The 25128-nt window shown below is 51.7% G+C and overlaps 1 protein-coding gene across 18 annotated transcripts in view; it reads right to left on the bottom strand.

Annotated features, from left to right (window-relative positions):
- Nucleotides 1-22060: 22060 nt before the first annotated feature.
- Nucleotides 22061-25128, bottom strand: part of CEP164 (centrosomal protein 164) — a 74703-nt gene continuing 71635 nt past the window's right edge. For 16 of the 18 annotated variants that reach the window (XM_048827443.2, XM_048827451.2, XM_048827447.2 and 13 more), the window contains one exon: nt 22061-25035. In XM_048827443.2, coding sequence (XP_048683400.2) covers nt 24936-25035 — 100 coding nt within the window. In that variant the 3' untranslated portion in view covers nt 22061-24935. The remainder of the gene's footprint in view (nt 25036-25128) is intronic. The other 2 variants (XR_007353543.2, XM_048827444.2) reach the window with 2 other exon arrangements.

Below are 25128 nucleotides of genomic sequence, written 5' to 3'. Positions count from 1 at the left end.
ATCTGGGGTAAGGCCCAGAGCATTTGCACAGATTGGGACTGACTGGGCCAACTGCTGGCTGAGGCAAGATGTGGAAGCAGTCCTGGATGCTGTGATATTACGCAGAGCCTTCCAGAGACCACGAGGGTCTGGAGACACCAACCAGAGACAATGGAGGCAACGTCAAAATTGGCCAAGAAGCATTCCAAGATTTGCAAAGAAAAGCAGCTTGTCCAACACAAGCAGTATGACCTGCAGGCGTGAGACAGGAAGAAAGGAAGGCCACTTGGTCAGACACGATATAACCTGCTAGCAGCGCAGGGGAAAAGGCATCAAGTGGGACAGCTCATATATGAAACGTGGTCTGGGGGAACGTTGTGGCTAGACTGGGGTGATGGAAAGCTCTCAGAAGGGAGTAAAAACTGTTCCGGTAAGGGTGGGCTGACAACCAGAGATCGGGTTGTTTCTTCAGAGGCCAGTTACCCACTCTTGCAGAGCAGGCTGGTTACATCACGGTGGTTTTGGGACGGGTACGTGCTCTAGGAATGGAGCGTATACACGGGGAGGAAAGCCTTTTCCAGCGGCATCATCCCAATAGAGTTGTGCGGGAGGTAGAGGCCCCCCATCCCGGGGTTGTGGGGACTGATTGGAACCCATTCCCTTTAAGGATATGAAGAGCCGCGCACTGGAGGGAACCTCAATGGATGGTAAGACACAGAGGGGTCAGTACAGGACTCAGACCCACAAGCCAAAAACGTGAGGCCCAGATTGGAAATGCCAGGGCAGAGAAAAAACCCTAGACAAATACCAACGAACCCAGAACGTGCAGCCCAGGTGGGAAATGCTGGAGAAAGGGGTGAAGGAGCAAAGGGGGCCTATACAAGGCAAACCAAAGGAAAAGACGGAGCAAACCCCCAGTTGGGGGCCCGAGAGGAGGTGGATGCCGGAGGACTTAATAGCTAACAGGGAGCAGAGACCATCAGACTGTGAGGTGCTGGTTGGGGAAAAGGCCACAGCGTGCTCTACGAAGGATGGGACAGACACAGGGCAAAAGTCTGTGGGATGCCCCTGTGGGTCAAAAGAGCCCTAGGGTAGACGCCCACCTAAGGAATGCTCATTCTGTGGATGGAGAATGGGAGACGGTCCACAAGAAGTCAGACTAAGGGGATTCCAGAGGCAGTGCGGGATTGCTGCCCTCCATAAAGAAGGGAGAGCACTGACCAGAAGAAAGCTGATCCCTCGTTAGAAAAGGGGGTCCTAGCTAAGGCTGTACTAACATAACACACAGCTCCCCCCAGGAACTCTGTTCTTGCCAGCAAGGGGGGGGCAGGCCAGGCTTCACGAAAATACCAGAGCAAGCACCTCAGTTGGAAATACCATCAGAAGCACCAGGTCTGTAAAGAGAAGGGCTGACGCAGTGGAGGCAAATACCATTTCCTCCTCTGTACCCTGCTGGGAATGGGAACAGCAATTCTCCAGTCACTGAATGCACAGTTCTAGCAGCATGCCCAAGAGCAGGCAGGAGGCTATGGCGCAGCGGCTTTGTAGAAGTGGTGGGTGCTGTTTCCTTTTCTGTTTTGGGGCTGGAGGGATGTCTCGCTCGTCTCCACCCAGTCTGGTGTTGGGTTTGACTTTGCTGCTCTACAGAGACACTCAGGGCAGCATTCTCCACCTGCAAACCCACTGCCTGCCACCTTCCCACCCTACTTGCTCTCTTGCTGCTCAGTGAAGGGTTTGAGTTCTGCTGTACCATAGGAGGGGTGCTCAGACCATGCATCCAACTGGTATAGATAAATATCTGGTTTCCAAAAACAGATGCCCACAGCAGTTGCCAGCTCCTCTGCCTTTAACAGCGGCAGCAGCAGGGAGCCAAGTTCACCATCAGCGAACGCCAGGAGTTTGAGCAGGTTGGTCTTCACCCTGAGTTATCGAAAGACGGCAGCCACAGGCTCTTCGTATACCCCTCACTGTGCTGAGAGTCATCTTTTTAGGACTAGCACTTTGTCTATGCTTTATTTACTGATCTCAAAGCACTTTACAGAAGTAGGGAAACTGAGGCAGGGGGGGCGCACAAATGAACACAGGTGCATGTGGTAAGACACAGATTACAGGCCTGCTGCCTACCAGTGCCATGCTCTAACCACCGGGACAAGTTACGTTTTCGCATCCTGGTAGACCGCCACCACGGCAATGTTTGCCGAGTAGCAAGTTCTGTAAGAACCACCCACAGCCCCTACGGGCTACAGCGAGACAAAAAGGTTGTGCCCGATCCTTACTGAGAAGCCCCTCAGTTATCAGAATGGATTATCATACTTCAAATCACATTCATTTCAGCCTGGGTGCTGGTTAGATTTTACACTGAGACCAGTCATCTTCTGGTTCTCCCCATTAGACCAAGGCAAGAATGTTTACAAGCAAACTAACATTTCACAATCTTTAAAAACATTTCTACGACGATTGAACAGTCTGAAACAAGGCAGAGACACAAGTCCTAAAGGGAGGGCCCTGTAAACACCCCTGGCATCGGCACAGTGCTGTAGTCTGTGACCACGTGTTCCTCTGAGGTCTGAAATTTCAACCCAGAACCGCAAATGAAAGAGCCAAGAATACTCTCTGCTGTTTGACCAAGTGGGTTGGCAAAATAACGAAAGGCAGAAGACTAGATTGTCACTTCTTTATTATCATGTAGCTGGTACAAATCTCAATCCTACATTCTAACACAAATTCTCCACTGTACTTTCCCATGCAACTACAGGCCATGCTATTGCACAGCTTTATCCAATCTGGCTCGATTTCCACCACTACAGAAAGATGGGGAAATAGATCAGCCCTAGTCCAGCCTCATTTGTTGTTGCTGTAACAGGCATAGCATTGTAGGAAATTACAAACCAGCATTTCAGGGGAGGAGAAAGTTGCCGAAAGGAATTCAAGTCAAACTGGCCAACCTTTAACTCCCATTTGTTTCACCTGCCCTAAAACATGGGAGGTGCAAGAAACTATTGAGTGAAAAATCAAAGTTTAAAAGGACGTGAAGCCAGTGTCCCCTTTACCTGGTGTCTCTGCCGCACCCAGTACAAGAGGCCCTGATCCTGGCACAGTGCCTCCACAATACAAGCAACAAGGACTATGAGGCTTTCACTGGCTCTTGTTTAACAACCCTCTGCGCAGAAGAGCTGGAACCAGCTGTGCAATAATCGAGGGCCAACAAGCTGTCACTAGGCCATGGCTTGGAACGAGTACGTAGGGGATCAGAGTTCAAGAGGCAGATACAGGAAAAGAGGGCGCAGAACTACTGGGGAGAGGAGAGAACCCAGAGACAGTAACCCCCTCACTGAGCATTGACATTGGGCTTTACATATTTAAAGCACTTTACAAGCATTGATTAACAAGCACGCAGCTGGGGGTGCAGCAGCATTCATGGCCATGTGGGAGGGAGCTAGGTCAGCCTGCAACGGGGGGCACGGGGCGGGGGGGGGGGGGCAGGCTAGAGATGCGGGACCAGGCGCTCTCAAGGAGGTTTAAGGGCCAGAGTCCATTGTGGGTACTGCACAGAATCACTGTCAGCTACAGCAAGGAGGCAGCTGAGAACCCTTCTCAAGGGGCCAGAGCAATATAGTTGAACACTAGCAATCTCTTGTGCACAAGACGATTCATAGGTCCCCCCGCACCCCGCCACCCCACCAGGGCAAAGTCTCTCCCACGTACAGCTGTTGGAGGGTTGCAATGCACCAGCGTATAAAATTCCCTTACGTTTGTTCTAATGTAACCAGCCAATCCATCCTGACCCCTCAATGACGTTCTCACTGCACTTCCTGGGTTACCCAATGCAGATACACATCCCAGAGCTTGACACCTTTACCCTGCTCCCCATAGATTCCCCCTCCCCCCCCTCAAAAACAGTCCTCTTACAAAACCCTCAGAGAGACAGGGACTTGACTTAGCAACTCCACCCCCACCTCCTGGAAGCACATGCCACTAGCCATATATAACTGTGAGAGCTCATCACCACATCCCCCCCAGTCTATTGCGTGCACTGCTCTGGCCTAATGCCGAGGACACTGTAAACTCCTCCAGGCAAACAGTGGGTCTCTTACCTGGCCGTATGTCATGGACAACTGTGGCCTAGCTAGAGGACAGCGGTGTGACTAGCCCCATCGGGCAGGAGCGATTAGCAGAGGGAACGACTACTAGGTTAGGGTGACAAATCAGAAGGGACAGGAGAAAGGAGACAGAGAAGATCCATCAACCGTGCATCAAGTTAATTGCAGGGGTGGTGGTCAGCATCCACACATTTGCAAGCACCTCCTTTCTATGCCTCTCCCAGCTGCTCAACCTACTCCCGTGACCCCACGACCCCTCCCAGCTTACCACAAACCCTACAGCCCCTGCTGCCAGCTCCCCCTTCCCCCAAGTAACCTGGCCCCTCTCTCTAGCTTTTGTCCTGCTAGAAGTACCTAGCTCTCTAAGAGTCAGCACTGGCCCCTGCTGCGGCTCCAGGACACAGACCTGCTCCCACGAGGGCTCTGGAGCAGGCAGAAACATGCCCTGGCACGCTGGGTTAGTTACTATGTGGACATAGGACTGCTGCCTCCTGCCCACTCAACCGCGGTCACATGGCCAGACGGTGGAGCTGGCCCAAGAGCTCAGCTTCACCATGGAGGGATTCATTCCAGATCTACAAAAGGAAAAGAAGGCGGACTTGTGGCACCTTAGAAACTATTATCTAAGGTGCCACTAGTACTCTTTTTCTTTTGGCGGATACAGACTAACACGGCTGCTACTCTGATTCCAGATGCCACAGTGAACCTAGCTCGGCACTGCACTGAGGGAGGGGTGTCCTGCCCTATGCCAATTTCAGACAAGCCCAGACACTTAGAGATGCCAGATGTGGCCCCTCTGCTCCCTCCCACCCACCTCCTTGGGTGCAAGAGGCCAGAAAGATGGGAAAAGAGCCGTGTGCAAAAACGTACATCCAACCGATGGGCACTTGGACACTCCAGCACTGAAGGTGGCGTGAGAGTGCTGGAGCCCCAGTTAGCACCCACAAATCTGAGATTTGGGCCTGCAGGTCTCAAAGCTGGGCTCCATGTCAGTCTCTGGACTCCAATTCCCACCCAGTCAAACACTTGCTCTCCCTGCGGCCTGCCCAGACCCCCGGCAGGGGCTATGGCATGCGGGGATGGGCTTGCCACAAGGCTTGCAACTGAGGGCCAACGTAGACACCCTGACAAACACGGACATGTCTCTAAATCTCTGCACACAGGGAGCACTAAGAAGAAGGGAGCAGACAGCAGGCGAGTGTGGATTCAGGGAGCCACCACAACAGTGACGGAAAAACTTCTTGTTCACAAGGAAAACCAACCCAACACATAAGACAGGGATCCCGGCCACGTCTATTTCTTCTCATGCTTGTGCTGCTGGTATTTCCTGTAGTGAGTCTGGATCGTGACGGCAGCCCGCTCGGTCGGGTCACACAAGGACTGGCTCTTGCTGCTCGAATCAGGAATCATGTTACCTGGGGAGACAGGCAAGCAACACGATGAATCCAACAGTCTGAACGCGTGCTGGTGAAAGGCGCCAGCAACAGCCCTGCAGACTGAGCTCTAGATCCACACGGCAGGGACAGCAGAGCCCTGCCAGCAAATCACCGCTGACCACTCCTAGGGACGAGTGGGAATTCAGTGTACATGGCCCAGGCCAGCCTCTGCCTTACCACCACCACGGGACCCAGTTCGTGCCATCAGCCAGGGGGTCTTCTGGCACGTGGGTGCTTGTCCACCGGGGCCTGCAAGACTGACCGCAGGTGGCAATGGTCAGTCGCTGCCAAACAGAACCGACCGTAACGGAGCAGCCTCAAGGCCAAAGGCTCTAGTGGGCCATTGCCAAGACTTGCTCCAGCCTCCTGCCCCCGAGTGATGGGCAGAGCTCGGAGCTGGGAATTCTGTTGCACTCTTACATAAGCCCCCGCTTATGCTGACAACTCACAGGCCTCCGCTCCCGCACAGTAATGGATGCAGGGCTCTTATCTGCCACCCATCCATACGACATCCTTAATCTGCTGCTCGTCTCTCCAGGCTAACACAAACAGGCTGCCACATTTCTGCAGAACAAAACCTGCCCAACCAGGGCTGACCTAGGGTTCTTAACCAGACCTATCCCCACTTCCCCCACCCCGTAGGTGGTCTCGTTAGAGTGCGCTGGGGAGTCCCGAATGGACGACAAGGATGGGAATTGCTTCCGGTGGGAGTTCCTCACAGAGGCCAGCGTTCAGGGAACTCAGCACTAAACACAACTGGAAGGAAACCCCAGTTCTCTCTTTTTAACTGTGAATTTAGCCTTGGGGAGAGTAGCTGGGTCGATGACCCTGGAGAGACTCATACCCCTTATTTAACCACAGATCAGACAGCAAAGGCCTCCATGGCCCATTGAATCCTTAGCACTTCTCTTCACATCAGGAAGCCTCCGACAAGGTCTCACACCAAAGGCTCTTAAGCAAAGTAAGCTGTCGTGGGAAAAGAGGGAAGGTCCTCTCCTGGATCCGTAACTGGTTCAAAGACAGGATACAAAGGGTAGGAATGATCGATCAGTTTTCACAGTGGCAAGTGGCAAATAGTGGGCTGTCCCAAGGATTTGTACTGGGACGTGTGCTGTTCAACATATTCATGAAGGAGTTGGAAAAAGGGGTAAACAGCGAGGTGGTAAAATTTGCAGACAATACTAAATTACTCAAGACAGTTAAGTTCAAAGCCGACTCTGAGGAGTTACAAAGGGATCTCACTCCACTGGGCAACAAAATGGCAGATAACTGAAAAGTAATGGAAAACATAATCCCAACTATACATACAAAATGATGGGATCTAAATTAGTTGTTGCCACTCAAGAAAGATCTTGGAGTCACTGTGGATAGTTCTCTGAAAACATCCACTCAGTGTGCAGCGGCAGTCAAAAAAGCAAACAGAACGTTAGATAGCATTAGGAAAGGGATAGATAAGACAGAAAATATTATAATGCCACTCTGTAAATTCATGGTATGCCCACACCTTAAATACTGCGTGCAGTTCTGGTCGCCCCATCTCATAAAAGACATATTAAAATTGGGAAAAGTACAAGGAAGGGCAACAAAAATGACTAAGGGTATGAAACAGCTTCCGTGTGAAGAGAGATTAAAAAGACTGGGACTGTTCGGTTTAGAAAAAAAAGAGCTGACGAAAGGGTGAAATGACTGACAGAGGTCTGGAAAATCATGACTGGGGGGCGAAAGTGAAGAGGGACGTGTTATTTACCTATGCACATAACACAAGAACCAGGGGTCACCCAATGAAATTAATAGGCAGCAGGTTTAAAACAAACAGAAGGAAATACTTCTTCACACAACACACAGTCAACCTGTGGAACTCATTGCCAGGGGATTTTGTGAAGGCCAAAGGTATAACTGGGTTCAGAAAAAGAACTAGATACATTCATAGAGAATAAGTCCATCAATAGCTATTAGCCAAGATGGCCAGGCATGAAACCCCATTGTCCGAGCAACCCGAAATCTCCACCATTAAAAGCTGGGACTGCACAACAGGAGATCGATCACTTGATAATTGTCCAGTTCTGTTTGCTTCCTCTGAAGAATCTGGCACCGGCCACTGTCAGAAGACAGGATACTAGGCAAGATGGACCACTGGTCTGACCCACTATGGGCATTCTTATCTCCACCGAGCCCAGCACAAGGGGGTCACTTACACCTACTGCAGCACCAGGAACTGTTCACTGGACTGAACCAAGAACCACAAACCTCCTTACATGCAGGCCACGGAACAGCCATCACCAGGTAATCGCTTCTAATCACCACCAACCTAGTCTGGATTTGAACAAGGCGCCAGGCTGCGACTAGCCTATTGCCAGGCCCCTGAGCCACACAGCCTCTCCACCAAGGCAGCATATTAATAGTTGGCATTCAAGACCCCTCATCTGCTATGCAACGCTGTCTTGCTTGGTGTATTTGTACCCCAGTGGCTGAGCCTGGCTTCAGAGCCCTCTTGCTCATCTACAGCCACATCACCACTTACATTGCAAGCAGCTTTGTGCTGCTCCTGCATCTCAGAGGAAGGGAGGGAATCCTTTTGCTGCAACGATGTTAAACCACTAGATTTCCAAGGTGTAACACACCCAGCACGCTCAACAGAGCTCGCCCCCGCCTCCAGCAGCTAGAGGAGATGGGAAGGTTACTCCCAGGGGCAGTTAAACCCAGAGATACTAGGCGAGGTTCTGGGTACCCTGTGCTATTCTAACCTTGCAGGCCCTGTTTGCTATATTACACACAGCTGCTTCACAAGTCCATGCAGCATCTGGTAATTAATCACCTGGGCTCTATGGAGTTGTACAGGGCACTTCCAAGGCGAGGGACTCAGCAGGCCTAGAGAGTTTGTTTCACGTGATGAAAAACGCAGCTATGCCAGGAAGGTTGCACGCCCCGAGACTGCGGAACCCAGGGAAGCTCTTGACACACTGCACGAGTTGTGTCACTTCCTGGGTGAGGGCCTCAGAGATCAAGAGATCCCAGACTGGTTGCCGCCCCAAGTACTCCCCACTTCCTGGGCTGGGGGGGATAACCCAGAACACGAGGCCAAGCAACCATTGTTGCCATGAAGGAGACGAGGTGCCCAAGAAAGTCACAGTCCTGCACGTTTCACATCCCTCCAGAGCACAGAGGAGCGCAGACCCTGTTACTCACACTAAACAGAGCCCGCACTCTGGATGAAGATCTCACTACAACTCTCAGGGAGCACCCTGCCCTCTCTGGGGTAGAAAGCTCCTCGAGGTTTGCCCCATTTTAGCAAGAGACCTGGTTTTTTCTGCACCCTGTACGTAGAAATGAAAGAAAGCCACAAAGCTAGCTGTGCCCAGCAATGGAGAGGGGTCATTTGAACCCATCGTAGCTGGGGGTTGGAGCCGTGCCTGCAGGACTTGTCAGCTGTCACCCAGGTACTGGGGTAAGCAGAGGAGAATCTGCCTTTGAGTCCTTTGGTCAAATCAGCCCGTCTGCCATATATTCTACAGAGAGGCCATCATCCAAGTCCCTGCTCCAGAAGGGGGGAAAAACCCTTTTTCATTACTGACTAAAAATAAATAGCCAGGTGCTACCAAGGACAAAATCCAGGCTCTCAGCACAGGCCACAAGTTCAATGAGTTTGCCGTTCTCTGCCTATTTTTCAGGCGTCTACACCATAGACTTGTTCCAAATGCACTGTGCAGTTCCCCCAAGGGCCCCAGAAATGGCACACAACCACTCAGCTCGGGTCTGTATGGACAACATCCAGGTCAGAGAAGCGGTGGAGCGGGCAAGTGATACAGAAGGGAGAACCCTCCCTCGCTCTCTGCCAACACTAATCCCACTATTTAGACAGCTGTGCTCCCCAAAGCCCTCCCCGTGTTTAATCACAGAGCGGGATGCTCACTTGCTGGCGCACACAGAGAAGAGTAAAAGGAAGCAGGGCACTGTACAGGAAAGAACCGCTCATGCTGATAAATGGGAGCACTCCCTGCCCGATGCTTAATGTCGCATTAGGGAGGTATTGTGAAATTCAACAGAAGCTGAACCAAAGCAGCCCAGCAGCGTTCTTTTAAGCCAACGTGTCACAGCTAAGCACTCCCCTAGCGGTGCTCCAACAGCCCCGTGCCAGATGCTGCTGTATCAACTCAGCTGTGTCACCTGAACCCATGTTTATTCACATCCTAAAAGAAACTGCAAAGTAAGAGACACATAAAACAGCCCGCATTGGGAATCAGCTCCTGCCTGCCTGCTCACAACGGGCCCCATCTGCCATAAATCCTGTTCTCGGCACTATCGAACGCCAGAGGCCATGGAGGCAGTTGGAAGTGCGGGGAACATGCAGCAGTAAACCAGGAATAAGCCCCATCTCCGTGTGGACTGTTGTCAGCTCTTAAAGAAATACACCAGCCAAAGGATCTCTGCGGGGCTGAGCAGATACTGACCCTATCGATAACGCTGCATTGCTGTAACCCCACAAGTCCAGTTCTCAGCTGGGAAGCAGCCAAAATAGTCCTGTTAGGGTGAAAGTCACTTAGGCCTTTGTGGTTTTCACTGTCCATCACTGCAGGCTACAGAACAACAAACAGATGCAGCAAAAACCACCTGGTTGGTAAGTGTGGATCCCTGCACTTGGCACCTCTGACCACAAGGCTACACTGCCCCTCTTCCGTCACAGTGCCCCCATACGGAACTATGGAGAACATTTAGCACTGATATAGCACTTTCCACCTTCAAAGAATCAATTGCCCTGCATGACACCCTGGGAGGTAGGTCAGGATTACCAGCTCCATTTCAGAGCAGGAAACTGAGGCACACAGAGGGGAAGTGACTTACCCACGGCCACAGGAGGAGTCAGTGGAGAGCCAGGAATAGGATTGGAATGGAATGGAATGGAGCATGGCATCCTGGATTGTTACATGTTAATTTTATGGCAGTCACACAGGGACCTGGTGATCTGTGTAACTATGCTGGACGTTCGGGACAGAGATGACCGGCAGCTCACACAGGTGAGAATGCTCAGGTGCTTACATCAGACCATGTCATTACACTGTAGCCCTTTTTCAGACACGCGAGTCCTATTCTACCTGATACCAGCCTGGAGAGGAGGGACAACGGGAGGTGCTAGCTACTTAGGCCTCATTTGAACTACAACGTTTGCACCCATGTAACTAAAACCAGTTTAGAAACAAATTTAATTAAACGGGTGCAAGTCCTTTGTATGGACACTGAAATGCAGTTAGGAGAGACTCAGGTCAGTGCAGCCCAGTCGAATCTGTACGAGCTAACCCGACAGGCGTTAGCCTGGTTTAACCAACTAAGTTTCTAAACAGATTGAGTTAAGTCGGTGCATCTTTCTTGTGCAGATGCCAAAGAGCCTTGGAAAAAATCGGACATCCACAAGGCACACTTGGAAGTGCTTCTTAGAGGGTTAGCAACTGGGAAATGTTAACAGTCTATCTCGATTTCAAAGGGCTGGCCATTGGAAAAACAGGAGCTGCTCAGACAAGAGCTGAACGATGAAGCCCCTAAGTTCCCAATGGCTTGTCAAGGCCCCTGCCAGAAAGCAGCAAGAGACACTGGCTCCAAAACACTTGCAAGTCACAGCAGCACGTCTAAAACTTCTGTTCCAGCTCCACGCTGGAGCATTGATGATCTGGTCAGGAGCACAAAGCCACACGGCCCATACCTGCTGAGCACCAGATCCTGCTGTGGAAGGGGTAGGGAAAGGGCACCCACGACCGTGGCAAGAAGCATCGTCTGCTCTGCTGCATGTGGCTTTCCTGAAGGATGCCCATGAGAAGCTGGAATTCAGCTCAGTGGCCCACAGGGACTCCAGACCGGAGGAGTCACCACACTGGATTCCCTGCCAAAGTTCCTGTCCAGCACAGGACACTCCGTCCTCCTCAGCAGCAGCCTCCAATCCCCCTTGACTCAGCACACAGCTCAGCGGCACATTCCAGCCTCCGCTGCAGAGAGTGGCAGTGCGCCGGCCTTCATCCGATTACAGCCTGAGCTGCGCTGAGAATAGATGTGGACAAATCCTATTTGCTGAGCACTTGACTTCATTAGAGGCAGCAGAATTTGAGGACATTTCAAAGTGGCTCCTGCCAGGCGAGGAGGGAAGAGGATGAGACCCTGGGAAAGAGGGACCTTCTGACACCCACCTCTGTCCATTCTAAAGTCAGCTGGGTGGGTTTGCAGGAGGAGAGGGATTTGCTTGCAGAAACAAGCACATTACAGACCTGCTGCACAGCACAGAGCTCTGCACCAGCTGGACAGTGGGTCAGAGCAGCGAGGCTCCAAAAGGGTACACGGGGTGGGCGTCTGGCTATTGATGCTGCCAGCTATAATTAATACAGCCGCCATCCTGCCTGGGATCCTGTACACACTCCCAGATGCTCTGGCTGGCGGTACATTCTAATCAGCACAGAAATGATTAAAAGTTAATTAAAAATGGAGTGTGCCGGCTCTGCTGAGTCGGAGCAGCGCTGCTCGGGGGTGCGAATCCCTCCCACAAACCCAGTCTTGTTCCAGTTAACATCTCAGCGGGTCCCCGATCCCTCCTCCTCACGCCAGAGGTATGCTGCGCACTCACCTTTCCGCGAGTAGATGCTGCCGTGCCGAGAGCTCTCACCTTTCTGGAAATAAACAAAACGGAAATAGGGAGAGAGTTAGTCCTGACCCCAACAAGAGCCCGTGAGGATGGTCCCTGCCAAGGCAGCTAAAAGGAGGCAGGGCTGGTTTCAATGTGCTTTTAACTCTCCATTGCTCACAGTGACTCTGAGACCCTGACTATAGTATAGTGGTCCCCGTAGACGGGCACCATGGAGTAACGCTTCCAGTAATTAATATTTGTGAGAGCACTTGGACGGCAGAGTTACAGAAAAGGCTCCTGTTACAAAAAAAGAAAAAAAAATCAAGTTTTTGAAAACAGGATGCTGCAGTGCCTAGGATGCAAGTTCTGCAGGGGGCTGCTTCCATGCAAAGGAAGAGCCGTACTTAAAACCCCCCAAACCTTTCTACCTGGCGCTGTCCCTTTAGTGATGCTCTTCTTCGCCCTTTGGAGAAAAAGAATCTCTCCCCCACAGACTTTGTTTAGAGCAGATTATTTAATTAACAAACACACCCCGCTTTTTCATTAAAAATAAAAATATGCCCATTTGTATCATTACCAACATGGTCACCTGATCCCACATGCAAGAGTCAGACGTTCCACAGCTGTCTAACCTAGAGTCCAGGAAACCTGGCCAAGTAGTCCCCCAATACTAGTTATTTTTCACATTTCAGGCATGGAAGATCCTTAGTTCTAACAAATAAAATAGTAACAAATAGGATGCTGCTGAGGGAACTCTCCCAGGCCTCTGGAATATGGAGGTCAATGGTTTATTGCCGTCCCTTGGCCTACAGAAAGGGCCCTGGACTTCCACAAGGTCTGGGATATTCAGCCAAGGTGCAGCTGCTCAGCTACTATTAAATACCTTAGCCAGTCACAACCATTATGGAAGCGATCTGTGCTCAAAGCAGCCGCTGGCTGAGCACGCAGCACCAAGTCCATTGGCCAGCGAGAGAAGAGAGGCAGCCTTGAGTGCGGTGCTGCCACCGGGGAGTCATGGCATGGGCGACCATGGAGCGGAGCTGGAGATCTGCTTCTTTAGCTACAGGGGACTGAGAACCACTTCATGCCCTACCCTAGTATTTCTGCACAGGAGTGGCAAGGAAGAGTGTAAGGGGAGAGGGGATGGTGCTAGGCCCAAAGGTAGTGGAGGCTGGAGGAGAGAAAGGCGACTGTCTTCCAGGAAGGTCACTCCTAGTTCCAGTTTCCACCTGGAAACCTGGACCCTCTTAGAGGCAGACTTGGAGCAGCTAGAGGCACTGCACAGGTGCTGCAGCACCAAATCCTGAGCATAAAGTTGTTTGACTTTGTGCAAAAAGTCACAAAGATCTGGCTTCCTTCAGTTGCTCAGTTTACTCAAAAGCGGCACTGGAAGCTCTTCAGCCATGTCACCAGGATAGCAGAAACACCCCCACACATCGTGCTCTCAAGCTTTCCATCGACATCCCGCAGGGCCAGCCCACAGATTGTGAATCTTCTGGATTGAGACAGACCTGGGAACTTCACTACACAACACCTGGTGCAACACCATCAACCGTGGTCATTCTGGCCGGTACAACGGTACTTAGTACCCTCGGCATGTTTGCCGATGAGGATGCGTTAACAGGAGCGTCATATTTAAGACACGGGAGGTAACTGTCCCACTCTACTCCGCGCTGGTGAGGCCTCAGCTGGAGTACTGGGTCCAGTTCTGGGCTCCATACTTTAACAAGGATGTGAACAAACTGGAGTCTCGAAGAGAACAGAAGAAGTGATCAAAGGGTTAGAAAACCTGACCTATGAAGAAAGGTTAAAAAATGGGGCATGTTTAGTTTTGAGAAAGGAAGACTGAGGGGGGCCTGAGAACAGTCTTCCAACAGGGTAAGGGCTGTTCTAAGGAGGACGGGGATCAGTTGATCTCCATCTCCACTGAAGGTAGAAGTAATGGGCTTAATCTGCAGCAAGGGAGATTTAGGTTAAATATTAGGAAAACCCTTTCTAACTCTAAGGCTAATTAAGCTCTGGCACAGGCTTCCAAGGCAGGACGCGGAATCCCCATCATTGGAGGTTTTTAAGAACAGGCTGGACAAACACCTGTCAGGGATGGTCTAGCTGTACCGTGCGGGGGCCTGGACTACATGACCTCTCGAGGTCCCTTCCAGCCCCACATTTCTATGAAGGACAAGGAATTGAGGGAGGGAAAGGGAAAGTGCATGGAGTTTGGGAAAACTCCAATTACTGCGTGAGGTCACTACTTTTCTGGACCACGTTGTGTCGCCAAGTTCAAAAGACTCGTCAGCTGGGATTGGATAAAGTTGGTTGGAGACGGCCCCTCAGAAGGAAGTGGGGTTGGATGTAGCTTGTAAGCAGGGACCCTCTTGCTGTGTAGCTTGAGTCACTGTTGGGTTATTGTGCTCTTGCATTTTTTCCTTCTCCAGGCAGAGGCAGAGAATTATGTTCACGTCTTCACCTGAATTATTCCCTATCACATACATTCACACACCTCCCTCAAACGGCTCTTTTGTGGAGTTCCACTTTTATTCTCTCCAAGAGTCCAGACCCACACTGTTCAGTCTGAAAGTTCACAGATGGTTTCACCTCCGCAAATTCCCCTAGGACCTGACCGCCAGCTGGATTCTCTCTGTCCCATACAGGTTTGCCTTCTTCTCGGTCCTTAAACACCCTCCCTCAAATGTCCCCTCTGCCTTCCTTGCCTCTGTCTCGCTAAACCCTTCCCAACAAAACCCTATCCCAAAAATAAAATAAATAAATCGTAGCATTAAGATGGGGTTTGCAAACTCTCACTTGGGTCACTTGGCCTTTATGTTCTATATTTTCCACTGCCCTGTCTGCCAGGTCTATTTAGACTGTAAACTCTTTAGGGAAGAGAGCGCCTCGGTTCTCTACTTGTACAGCGCCTTGCACAACGGAACCATGGCCTGGGTTGGGGTCCCTAGGCACTACCACAACTCAGTAATAAGTTCTACTAATCACTGTGTTAGCAGCAGCAATGCAGAGTCTGCAGCTGGAACGCTGAACCAGTTGGCTGGAGACGGAGCAAGGAATTCCAGCTCACTACCCTGCAGGGCTAAGAGGAACAGGCACCTGCTTGTGTCAGTGGAGCCAGGAGATATGGGGAGTGACCCGGGGCCGGTTCTCCAGAGTCACAGCTGTGTGTTAAGGTGTACGTTCACTAACAATTCAAAGCCTGGCCTTTGCCTCCTGAGACCCACATTTCCCTTCCTGCGCCTGCACTAGCAGGGATGCTGCAAGTGGCATTGGCCAGCACTGTCAAGATACAATTCTGTTCTTTGGCTGCTGAACATCCCCGGCTCGCCCTGTCTCATGGCTCGCTACCCAGAAACACACAGACGACTGGCTACAGATAATAAAAGAGCATGGAGGCGACTCCCCAGCTGTGCTCCAGGAAAGGTCTGAGCAGGTTAGAAGTGCCGGGCATTTCCTCACTAACCAAACAGGAGGGAACTAGTCATTGTTCTGGGTCTGCAGCACCGATGAGGAAACACAGAGCGACCGCTGGATTTGCAACACTGGGCCCAGCTAGCCTGCATGACTGGACTTCCTATCATTGTGTGTTGTGGCAATGCATGGAGGGTCCTCTAAGATTCAACATCCCATAGGCTCCAAGCCCAGAAGGGCCCATTGTGACCATCTAGGCTGACCTCCTGTTTAGCACAGGCCAGGGAACTTCCCCCAAATAATTCCCAGAGCAGATCTTTTAGTAAAGCATTCAGTCGTGATTTTAAAATGGTCAGAGACAGAGAATCCACCTTTGCCCTTGGGAAATTGTCCAATGGTTAATTACTCTCACTGTTAAAAATGCACGTTGTATTTCCATTCTGAATCTGCCTAGCTTCAACTTTCAGCCTTTGGATTGTGTTCCACTTTCCTCTGCTAGACTGAAGAGCCCATTATCATATATATATTCCCCATGGAGATACGGACAAACTGCCCTCTGGTCACCCTTTAACCTCTCTTTGTGAAGCTAATCCGATTGAGCTCCTTGAGTCTATCGCTATCAGGCAGGTTTTCTAATCCTTCCTGTGGCTCTTCCCGAACCCTCTTCAGTTTATCAGCATCCTTCTCAGACGGTGGGCTCCAGAACTGGACACAGCATTCCAGATCAGGAGCCCATCCCGGTGGGCTCTGCACAGAGACATCATGAGAGACAGTCCCTGCCCCCTGGAGCTGACAATCGACACAGACAAAACAGACACAGGGTGAGAGGGGAAACGGAGGCACAGGAGGGGGCGTGAGTGGCCCAAAGACACCCAGCAGGTCAGTAGCAGGAGTCTTTCAACACCTACTCCAGTGCCCTACCCACTTGGCAACACGGCCACATCCCTCTCACGAGACACTGCACACGAGCCCACCCTCAGGTACTGGGCTGCTTGGCTTGTGGCCATGCAGCATCACGCTGCCATGCCTCTAGCTGTGGGCAGTTGGCCCCTCCCAGTCTAAAGCGCCGATGACTACAAAAGGAGACAAGGAGAGCGACACGTACCCCACTGTCCCGGCGGCTCTGGGTCACATACTGGACCTGCCATGGCAGGGGCTGGTACACGAGATAGGGCAGCGGCTCCTCATGGAACAGGCTGGTTCTGAGCTAGGTTGTGGAGAAAGGCAATGCAGGTTAGAGAGAGAGAGACTCATCTGTACACAGACCTGCTGCCCGCTTCCAGGGAGACTAGCAAGAGCCAGTGCTTATGTTTGCACCGTGCTCTCCTGTGTGCGCAGCTCCTTCATCTCCCTTAGGTCCTGTGACATCCTTGCCACATGCCTGGGGGCGGGCAGGGCCAGTACCCCACTGTACACATGGGAACTGAGGCCCAGGGAGACTAAGGGACTTTCCCACGCTCACACAAGAAGTCTGGGGCAGAGCAGGGAACGGACCCCAAGCCCCAGGCTAGCACTTTGACCACTGGGCCTTCCTTTCTCTGGCTAGTTAGATACGGCAGTGATGCAGGCTCAGCAACTTGCGGAGGGGGCCTGGAGAAGTAGGACGAGCAAGAAGACAGTTACCTTTACAGTACAATTCGTAACATGAAGGAACGCAGCAGTGCAGATGCCAGGTGTTATTCAGATGCCAGCCCAGGGCCAGGGGGCAGTTTTGTGGCCCATTTGGGATTAGGTTAAGATCCCCAAACCTATTTGCGAGGCCTTAACGTTTGCAAACCCTTGTGCCTGCTGCTTATGCCCATGCCCTGGTTCGGACACAATCTTCCCTTTGTGACATCACAATCGGCTGCTGGGGAGATGGTTACGAGGTCACAGGCAGCAGCTTACGAGGAGAAGATGGGGGCTCGACAGCAAGCCCAGTGCCACAGGCTCACATTCACAGCTCAGCGGGATGGCTGAGGTTTGCCATGTGGCATCGGGACGTTCCGCAAGGCCCACGGGTGGGGATGGCAGAAGTGGCGGGAGCTTCTTGCCAGGCGTAGTCTGCTCACAGGAAACGCTCTCAAAGGGGAAAATGCAGAGAGCGCTCCTGCCCCCTTTATCTCCTCTGGGGTCGCTCCTGGACAGCTCACAATACATGGAGAGGGAGCTTGTCTGCCAGTAGCTCCGTGCATGGCCTTGGGAAAGTCACTTCCCTTCCCTTTGCCCACCATAGGGACAACACCTGCCTCCTCGGGGCATCACAAGGCTGAATTCATTAACATTTGAAAAGCACTTGGAGATCCATGGATGGCTGGTGCTAGAGAAGGGTCTACAGAAGAGGGACGTAGGGTCAGTGCAGCTAGATTTCCTCCTCCCCCAGTAGCGGTGTTTCCTTAAAAAGAGTCAGTAGGTCCAATAATTACATAACGGGCTTGGAAATTGACACAGTCTGAGGGAAGAGAAATTAGTGTATTTTCAGCCTCCGCTGGTTCCCCTCACCAGAGGGCAGCTGAGAAGCTTGACTGCAAAGTAGATAACACAGATTTGAGCTGGGGGACCCCACACGAGGCAGAGCCATAGCCCCGGACAAGGGAAGGGTGGGAATCGGCAGTCTTCCCCTCAGCCCCATGAGCTCTGTCCCCATTATTCAGATTTGCAGAAGCAGCAGCAGCCATCTCCAGCACATAGCCCAGGACTCACACTGGCTCCAGTGTGTGCCCCAGTGAAAAAGGACAGCACTGCTTGGCAGAGCCATCACAAGGGATGATAAACACCCAAATCCACTTTAAGCCAACACCGTGGAAGACTTGCTTTGGTGCCTTAAGCCACTGCGCTGGAGAGGATCCCGCAGCTGCTTTCTACGACCTTCCCGTACATCATGTTCTCTCCAGCCACACCACTGGAATTTGAAAAAGGGGGGAAAACACCCATACGTTTCATTGAGAGAGATTAATGGAGCCTAGGGAATAGCGGGCGTCCCCAAGCGTGCAGCGTGTCCCAGACAGCACCAGCTCTGTGCTTCACAGCCAGTGCCATCTGCTTTAGAAACCCTGGCCACGAACCCCACCATTCCGGGGTCAGCCGTGGCTGGCAGGAGGCTCCGCTGGTTGCCAGAGGCTGGGGTAGTTCCGAGCCAACAAGAACCAGAGTCCCCAACTAGTTCCCAGTGTCCATAATATAGCCACACACACTGAATTAACAGAATAACAAGCTCCCTAGAAATAAAACCTCATTACACCAAGCAAGCCCAAAAGCCCAGCCTGGACTCACCTGTCCAAACGCTCTCACCATGAAAAACAGCGCAGTCATCAGCGTGGCCAGCATGGTCGGACTCTACAATGGGCTCCCCCCACCTAAGGGAAACAGAAAAATTTCCCGAGACAGAGTCCCGATTGTCACAATGTCACCAGCAACTGAAATGTCCCCTTCTCCGGCTGCAACAGGGCAGATGACCTCCCAACCCCTTAATGAGCTTAGCGCTCGTTCTCCTCCTGCCAGAGTAATTGTTTGCTGTCCTTTCGCTCGTCTAATTGCCGGGGCTTGTCCAGCACATACGGCACCAGTGCAGAGCCTCTTCACCCATCCCCTTCAAGAAATGAATGGGCCCACCAAGTGAGGATTGAAAGAAAGAGGGAGGTGGCAAAGGCACGCACTGGTCGGTGGCTTGTGGGATTACAGTAGCACGGCAATGCCTCTAGCACCCAGGAACCATCTGCTTTTCCATTAGGGACGGGGATTTTTCAGGGCTTTGCAATGCTCCCTGCATGGCCAAAGCTGCTGGCAGGGCTGCGGGGAGGAGTGAGCTGACTGCTTCGATTATTGCCATGACAAAGGAACGTGTATCAGACCAAGATGCACCTGAATAGCTGGCAGGGTGCTCTCTGCCCAGTGCCCCAAGACCCCACCTGAGCTGGAGGGGGGCTAACCCCAGGGTAGACTGCAAGACACTGGCATTTAATCAGGCTTTTAATTGATTTTTCAAATGTAATTAGCAACGGCTGGGGTGAGGGAGTCCTCTGCCGAAGCAGGGCACGGAGCCTCTTACTGAGCCAGCAATAAGCACCACAGCTGAAAGAAACCCAGATAAGGGGCCCCTACAACCCCATGGAACCAGCAGGCCACAAGCCGTCACGGGAATAAAGGAACCATTTACTTCCCCAGATGGAACTCAGCATCACTCTCCTTAACACGAGGTCAGAGAAAACAGCCCGGAAAGCATACTTCCAAAGCACTTCGATACCAGAGTGATGGGTGCTGGACACAGCCCCTCGGGAGACTGAAGCTATCCAGGGAGAAGCAGATAGCCTAGGGTATTATTATTTGACTTACCTCAAGGAGAGAGGACAGCCTAGGCTAACACTCCATCAGACTTCTGCTCTGGCTGCCCTGACCATCCCATCCTATCCCCCTTCCCCTCTCTCTCACACACACACACACACACTGTACTTTTTAAGGGGTCTCGACTGCTCAAACCCGTTGTTCAACCTCCCAGCCCAGCAGGCCTTTCATCACAAAAGGATCACAAGGCACTTGACGGAGTGAGCTCAGCACAGGAGAGACAGGATGGCAAAGGTGGAACTAGATGGAAGAAGAGAGACAATCAAACCCTTGGAGTAGACTCCCTTTTCCCTCCAGCTTAGTTTCCTGGGCCTTTCTATTGCAGCATCTCATCCCCTATGAATCACTCTCCTCTTGGGCAAAATCCAGGACTTTAGCAAGTTTTACTCCCCAAAAGCTGCTTTTCAGTAGTCGTCAGAGCTCCATGTGGCTCTAATCAGGGCAATGGAAGACGTGGAGCCAACACTCCCCTCTGGATTTCTCCCTGGCGGTCAATGTCCATGGGAGATCAGCTCAACAAGAAACGTAGGAGTTTCAACAGCACAGGCAAATGGTCTTCTCACCGCGCTGGGAGCACCAGCGGGCGCGGTTCTCTTCTGCCAGCTCCACACAGGACCATGACTTCCCGACCGACAGTGGTGGGAGCAAGGAGAGAAGCAGGCCCTTGGAGAAGAGCACAAACACACCACACTAAACCAACTGCTGTGGGAGTCACCAGGGGCTCTGCAAGGACACCGGTTTCTAGGCAGACAATCAGGCTTCGCCTGTTCTATGCCTCACAGGACATGGCTGGTTTTATGCATCACCATGAGTTTCCCCTTTCCCCTGGTGCTGCCAGCAGCCACTTCACCAGACACTTGAGAGCAGCCTTGAGTCCAGGAGGCCAGGGTTTGGGCATGCCGCGCTTTGACCCAGGGAAGAAAGGAGGAGGCAGACGCAAGTCCATAGCAGGCCCCAGCCAACTGATTTCCGCAGTAGCAGCAGCGGGGGTCGCTGTGGGGAGCAGAGCACAAGACAACGGCGTGCTGGGGCAGTTGGAGGCAGAAGAAAAGGCTCCTTGTGCCAGTGGTGGGTGGGTGAACAAGAGCCAGGGAGCCACAGACCGGCCATTCGAGAGCTTTCGCACAGCCAGCCGTATCACAGTCGTCCAATATGCACATCCATGGCCACTCAGGACAACAGCACCATGCAGCCCTCAGACCCGGAATGAGCGATTCTGATGCAGGCTGTCTCTCGATAAGCCCTGGGGCTTCGAGTGGATGGTCAGCAAGCTAAGTCTTTGATGCAAGAGCTCTCCTACGTGGAAAGCCATGCATGGGCAGCACAGAACCAGCCAGGAAGAGCTCAGAGGACAGTCATCTAGCTGGCAGAAGGGCTGGGAGGGGAAAAAAAGACAATGGTAGGAAATGAGAGGGAAAGAAATAAACCACGAGAAAAAAAGGGGGCCCTGATTCTGCTTGATTCCCAAAGAAATGGCTCTCTCAGCCATCCAATCAGCAGACTTCGGTGAGAGCAGGGTGCTGAAATAGCACTTGGGAAGGCATTGCTGTTATAAAATAAATGTAAAAGTCAATAGTGACAGCCAACCCGCAGAGTTACCCAACGTTAACACATCCCCAGGTGCCAGCCAGCTGCCTGGGGAGCCGCCAAGTAACACAGGGAGAGGTGGTCCCCGCCAAGTACCACATAGCACAGACACAGCTGTGTAGAGGCCCCTACCACACCTTTAAAGAGCGTGGTTGTAATTAACTCCACCCCAGCCTTCATCTACTCCAGCAAGAGACACCTCTCCCTCAGCCCTCCAGCTGGTATCGCCCTAGTCTATTGCAGCACAACACCCGCCCTACGACCTTGGCACATGCTTGGGAGGAGGGAGCCACTGCAGAGGTGCATGGAAAGGGGTGGGGGAGAGGCCCGGGGGAAAACCTGGCTCAGGGCTGCCCATGCCGAGTTTTCTGCTGGCTGAAAGCTCTGTTTTCTAGCTCTCTAGTACGCCATTTAGCACCCTAACCTGATAACAAATAGACTTGTTTGTGCAGCGGTCTTTGAACTTGGCAGAGGCGACCTTGACAGGATAAGAGCAATACAACTTGGAGAGGAGCGAAGGAAGTGTCTGAAACGGAACAGCAAGGTGGATACCAGGGCTGAGTTCGAGGGAGGGAGACAAAAATCTCAGCTGGAAAAAAACAAAGCTGCAAACACCACCATTGTACAAAATAGATCCGTGCCAATTTAATTTGCATACAAAACAGGATACAGCTGAAAGCTTCACAAGGGGGAGAAGAGACCTGCGACAGAAACAGTCATTTGGTTACTAAAATAGTCTTTTACCCACACAAAGAATATATGCTCTCTAGAATGTACAGGTATGATTCCAAAGGGGGCACGTCTTCTGCTCTGTGTGTGCTTTGGGTGTAATGTCCCAATGACTGCAGAGGGGTTCAGTGCTGGGGAAAGCCAGGACAAGTGGGGCTGTTCAAAAAAAGTTGAGGGCTGCCATGTGGCAGAGAGAGAGAGAGAGACTAAAAGCAAATTCCAGCAGACAAGGATTTGTGTAATCTGGTACAGCGGGCAGGAAACCTACCTAATGATCCATTCTTTCCTGCCGGTTCCCAGTGGTCACTCAAGGCCACTCAGTCAGTCAGTACTGCTAAGTGTGCCCTAGGTAAGGACATCAGCATGCTGTGTTATATCAGCAGTGCCTCTGGGAGTCACCTGCCCTCAGCTTATCAGCAAGGAAAGGAGGTAAGAGATGTTAGTGCCAGACCCTGTGAGCACAAATCCACTCCCCGGGATCTGTCTGCAGAACCAGTCCAAGCCCTTGTTTAAGGAGAACAAAGTCAGGTAGCTTACATTTTAAAGATCAGGTATTATTTTAAAAGTTATAAAGTATAAAAATGGACATTTTCTCTTGCTTAAAAATTTAAGTAAAACATTTTCTGTTTGCATGTAAACAGTCCCCTGAAGCATTTGCAACCCAAACTATTGCAACCAGGTGCTGGCGCACGAAAATCAGAAAGCAAAATGAACCAGACAATCCTCACTATCCAGACTGAGAAACACAAACAGTATGAAAGGGTGGAAAGCTACAACTTCCAGTCCTTTCTGTTTTAGTCATCTCTGGTAGGAACTCTTTGAAGGATGATTTCTCATCCCTTTAATGCAGATTTTTAGTCAAACAAACAATAACGGCCAGAAGAAAATTGTTGTTTAAAAAGCATAAATATCCCAAGCCAGCTTAGAGGAATGATGGCTAATGACACAGCACCACGCAGCAGCTAGAAATGCAGCCTGCCTCTACACCCATCTCTGCATTTCCTCCTCACTGCCCTGACCCAGAACTGAGGACAGGAGAGGAGGATATTTTTTAAAGGCCGTCTTCAGGCAAATGCCAAATGGGTTTTAATGTCCACAAGGCAACGAAATCAAGCTGCAGCCATGCCAAGGGACTGATCCAAAGCCGAGGAAAGCGTCTTACAATGGACTTCACCGGCCCCCAGTTGGGAAGCTGACAGATACTTGGCCGTTTGAATCCTGGGCAGGTGCCCAACAGCCCCTCCCTGCCGTCCAATCCCATGGCTCATCTGCTCCGTGTTGCTTCGAGCTGCGCTGTCTCTGGGCTGCCTCCTCAGGCTCAGGCACTACAGCAGGAGCGAGTGCTCGGACACAGAAGTGCCTTTCCCGCCCCAGAAAAGCGGCCTCTCCGGCGTGCTGCTGGCTTGCTCCACACACTGAAACCAGCTGGAGGGGTCCAGCGAACGGAGGGACTTGAAAGCTAGGTGTGCGGCTTCACGACGGCTGCAGTCAGAAAAGCGACCGTGCAAAGCAGAAACGACCTTATCCAACATGTCAGCTTCCTCTCCGGCCCAGTCAGAGCCGTGTCACTGACCAAACCAGCTCTCCCACACAAGTCCTGCAGAGCAGCAAGCCGCTCCTAGTCTGTCTCGAGTATCGTCACGCTCAGCCCTTATTGGAAACGACCCCAAACCAGCCCAAGTCTGGAGCTGGGCTCCCCAGGGAGCGAGAGCACTCGGGGCTCTGTCTGTTACTGGTGGTTATTCAGGCCACACCCATTGGTAGAGCTCCATTGACAATGGACTCTCTCACGACAGTCTCTGCCCGCCACGTCCTCCAGCCTGGCTCTCAGCAAATCCAGACTGGAGAGAATCCAGACAGACTCCCACCACAGGCTTCTCCAGTCACCCAGACTCGAACCACGCAGCTCGGGGGGAGTAGGGAGGTCTCCTCCATCGCGTCAGCCCTGCAAGCCATCCCCACCTGGCACTGCCTGCTCCTATGGCTTCTGCCCTGTCAAAAAGAAAGTGGGTTTGTTAAAACCCTTCCCAGAGGCTTAGCCTCCACTGTCCCCTGAAGGATCAGCCCCAGTCTCCTAACTCAGACGCGCTGAATACAAAACATTGTCAACTAGAAACAAACTCAACACTGGATATGAAAAAGAATCCTGACTGAACAGACTTGGTTTTCTTTTCCTGTTAGAGTCAGGACGTGGTGCCCAGAAGCTCTGACTATATTGCTTTCGATTGTGCTCTTCCATGTAAAAAAATATAGACAATTGCTTTTCATTCTCCCAAGCTCAAGTTTGTGCCACAGAGTCCGGGTCTGAGGTCACCTGCAACCACTGTTTGTTGTGAATCCACAGTGCATTCTCTTCCTCTAGCAACAGTTTTCTGTTGGAATTCACCTCCTCCCCCGCAACAAGTTATTCCAAGTCCTCAGTGAGCCACATTTCCATCAGGTGATGGCTGGAATACTAATGAGGGAACTGTTGATTTATTGAAGCCCTGACATTTCACCACTGGATTAAGCGGTCTATAAAGTATATTTGGACACATTACAGGATTAGAAGAATTCACTTGGGAAGTCCACTTCCTCCCGCCTCCTGGAAAGATACTTTATTTCAAGGGCAGAGCAAAGAGACAGACGAGGGACTGCTGGGTACCACCGCAACGCAATGTATTGTAAGAGGGAACAGAGTGCAGCTGTGTTGCTCTCTTGCCAGGCTGTCTCCTGGGGCATAGGGCGGGAAGGCTATGCCCCTCTCTGCTGGGGCTCCGTCACCTTTTAGTAGTGATACACTTTAATTTGGTTGTTTTCATCCAGTCCAAGCTGCACCAGGCCAGGGCTGCTGGCAGAAGGCTTCTGTGTGCTTGGAAAGAGAGGACTGGAAGCTCAGTGAAGGAAACGCATTGCTTACATGTGAATTCAGCCTGTGTGAATGTAGACATGGGAGGCGGACAAGTCACAGGAGCAGGAA

This window comes from Caretta caretta, chromosome 22, assembly GCF_965140235.1.
Source record: "Caretta caretta isolate rCarCar2 chromosome 22, rCarCar1.hap1, whole genome shotgun sequence".
NCBI lineage: Eukaryota > Metazoa > Chordata > Testudines > Cheloniidae > Caretta > Caretta caretta.
Note: the sequence above shows the minus strand (reverse complement) of the source record. Positions and strands in the feature narration are given on the sequence as shown.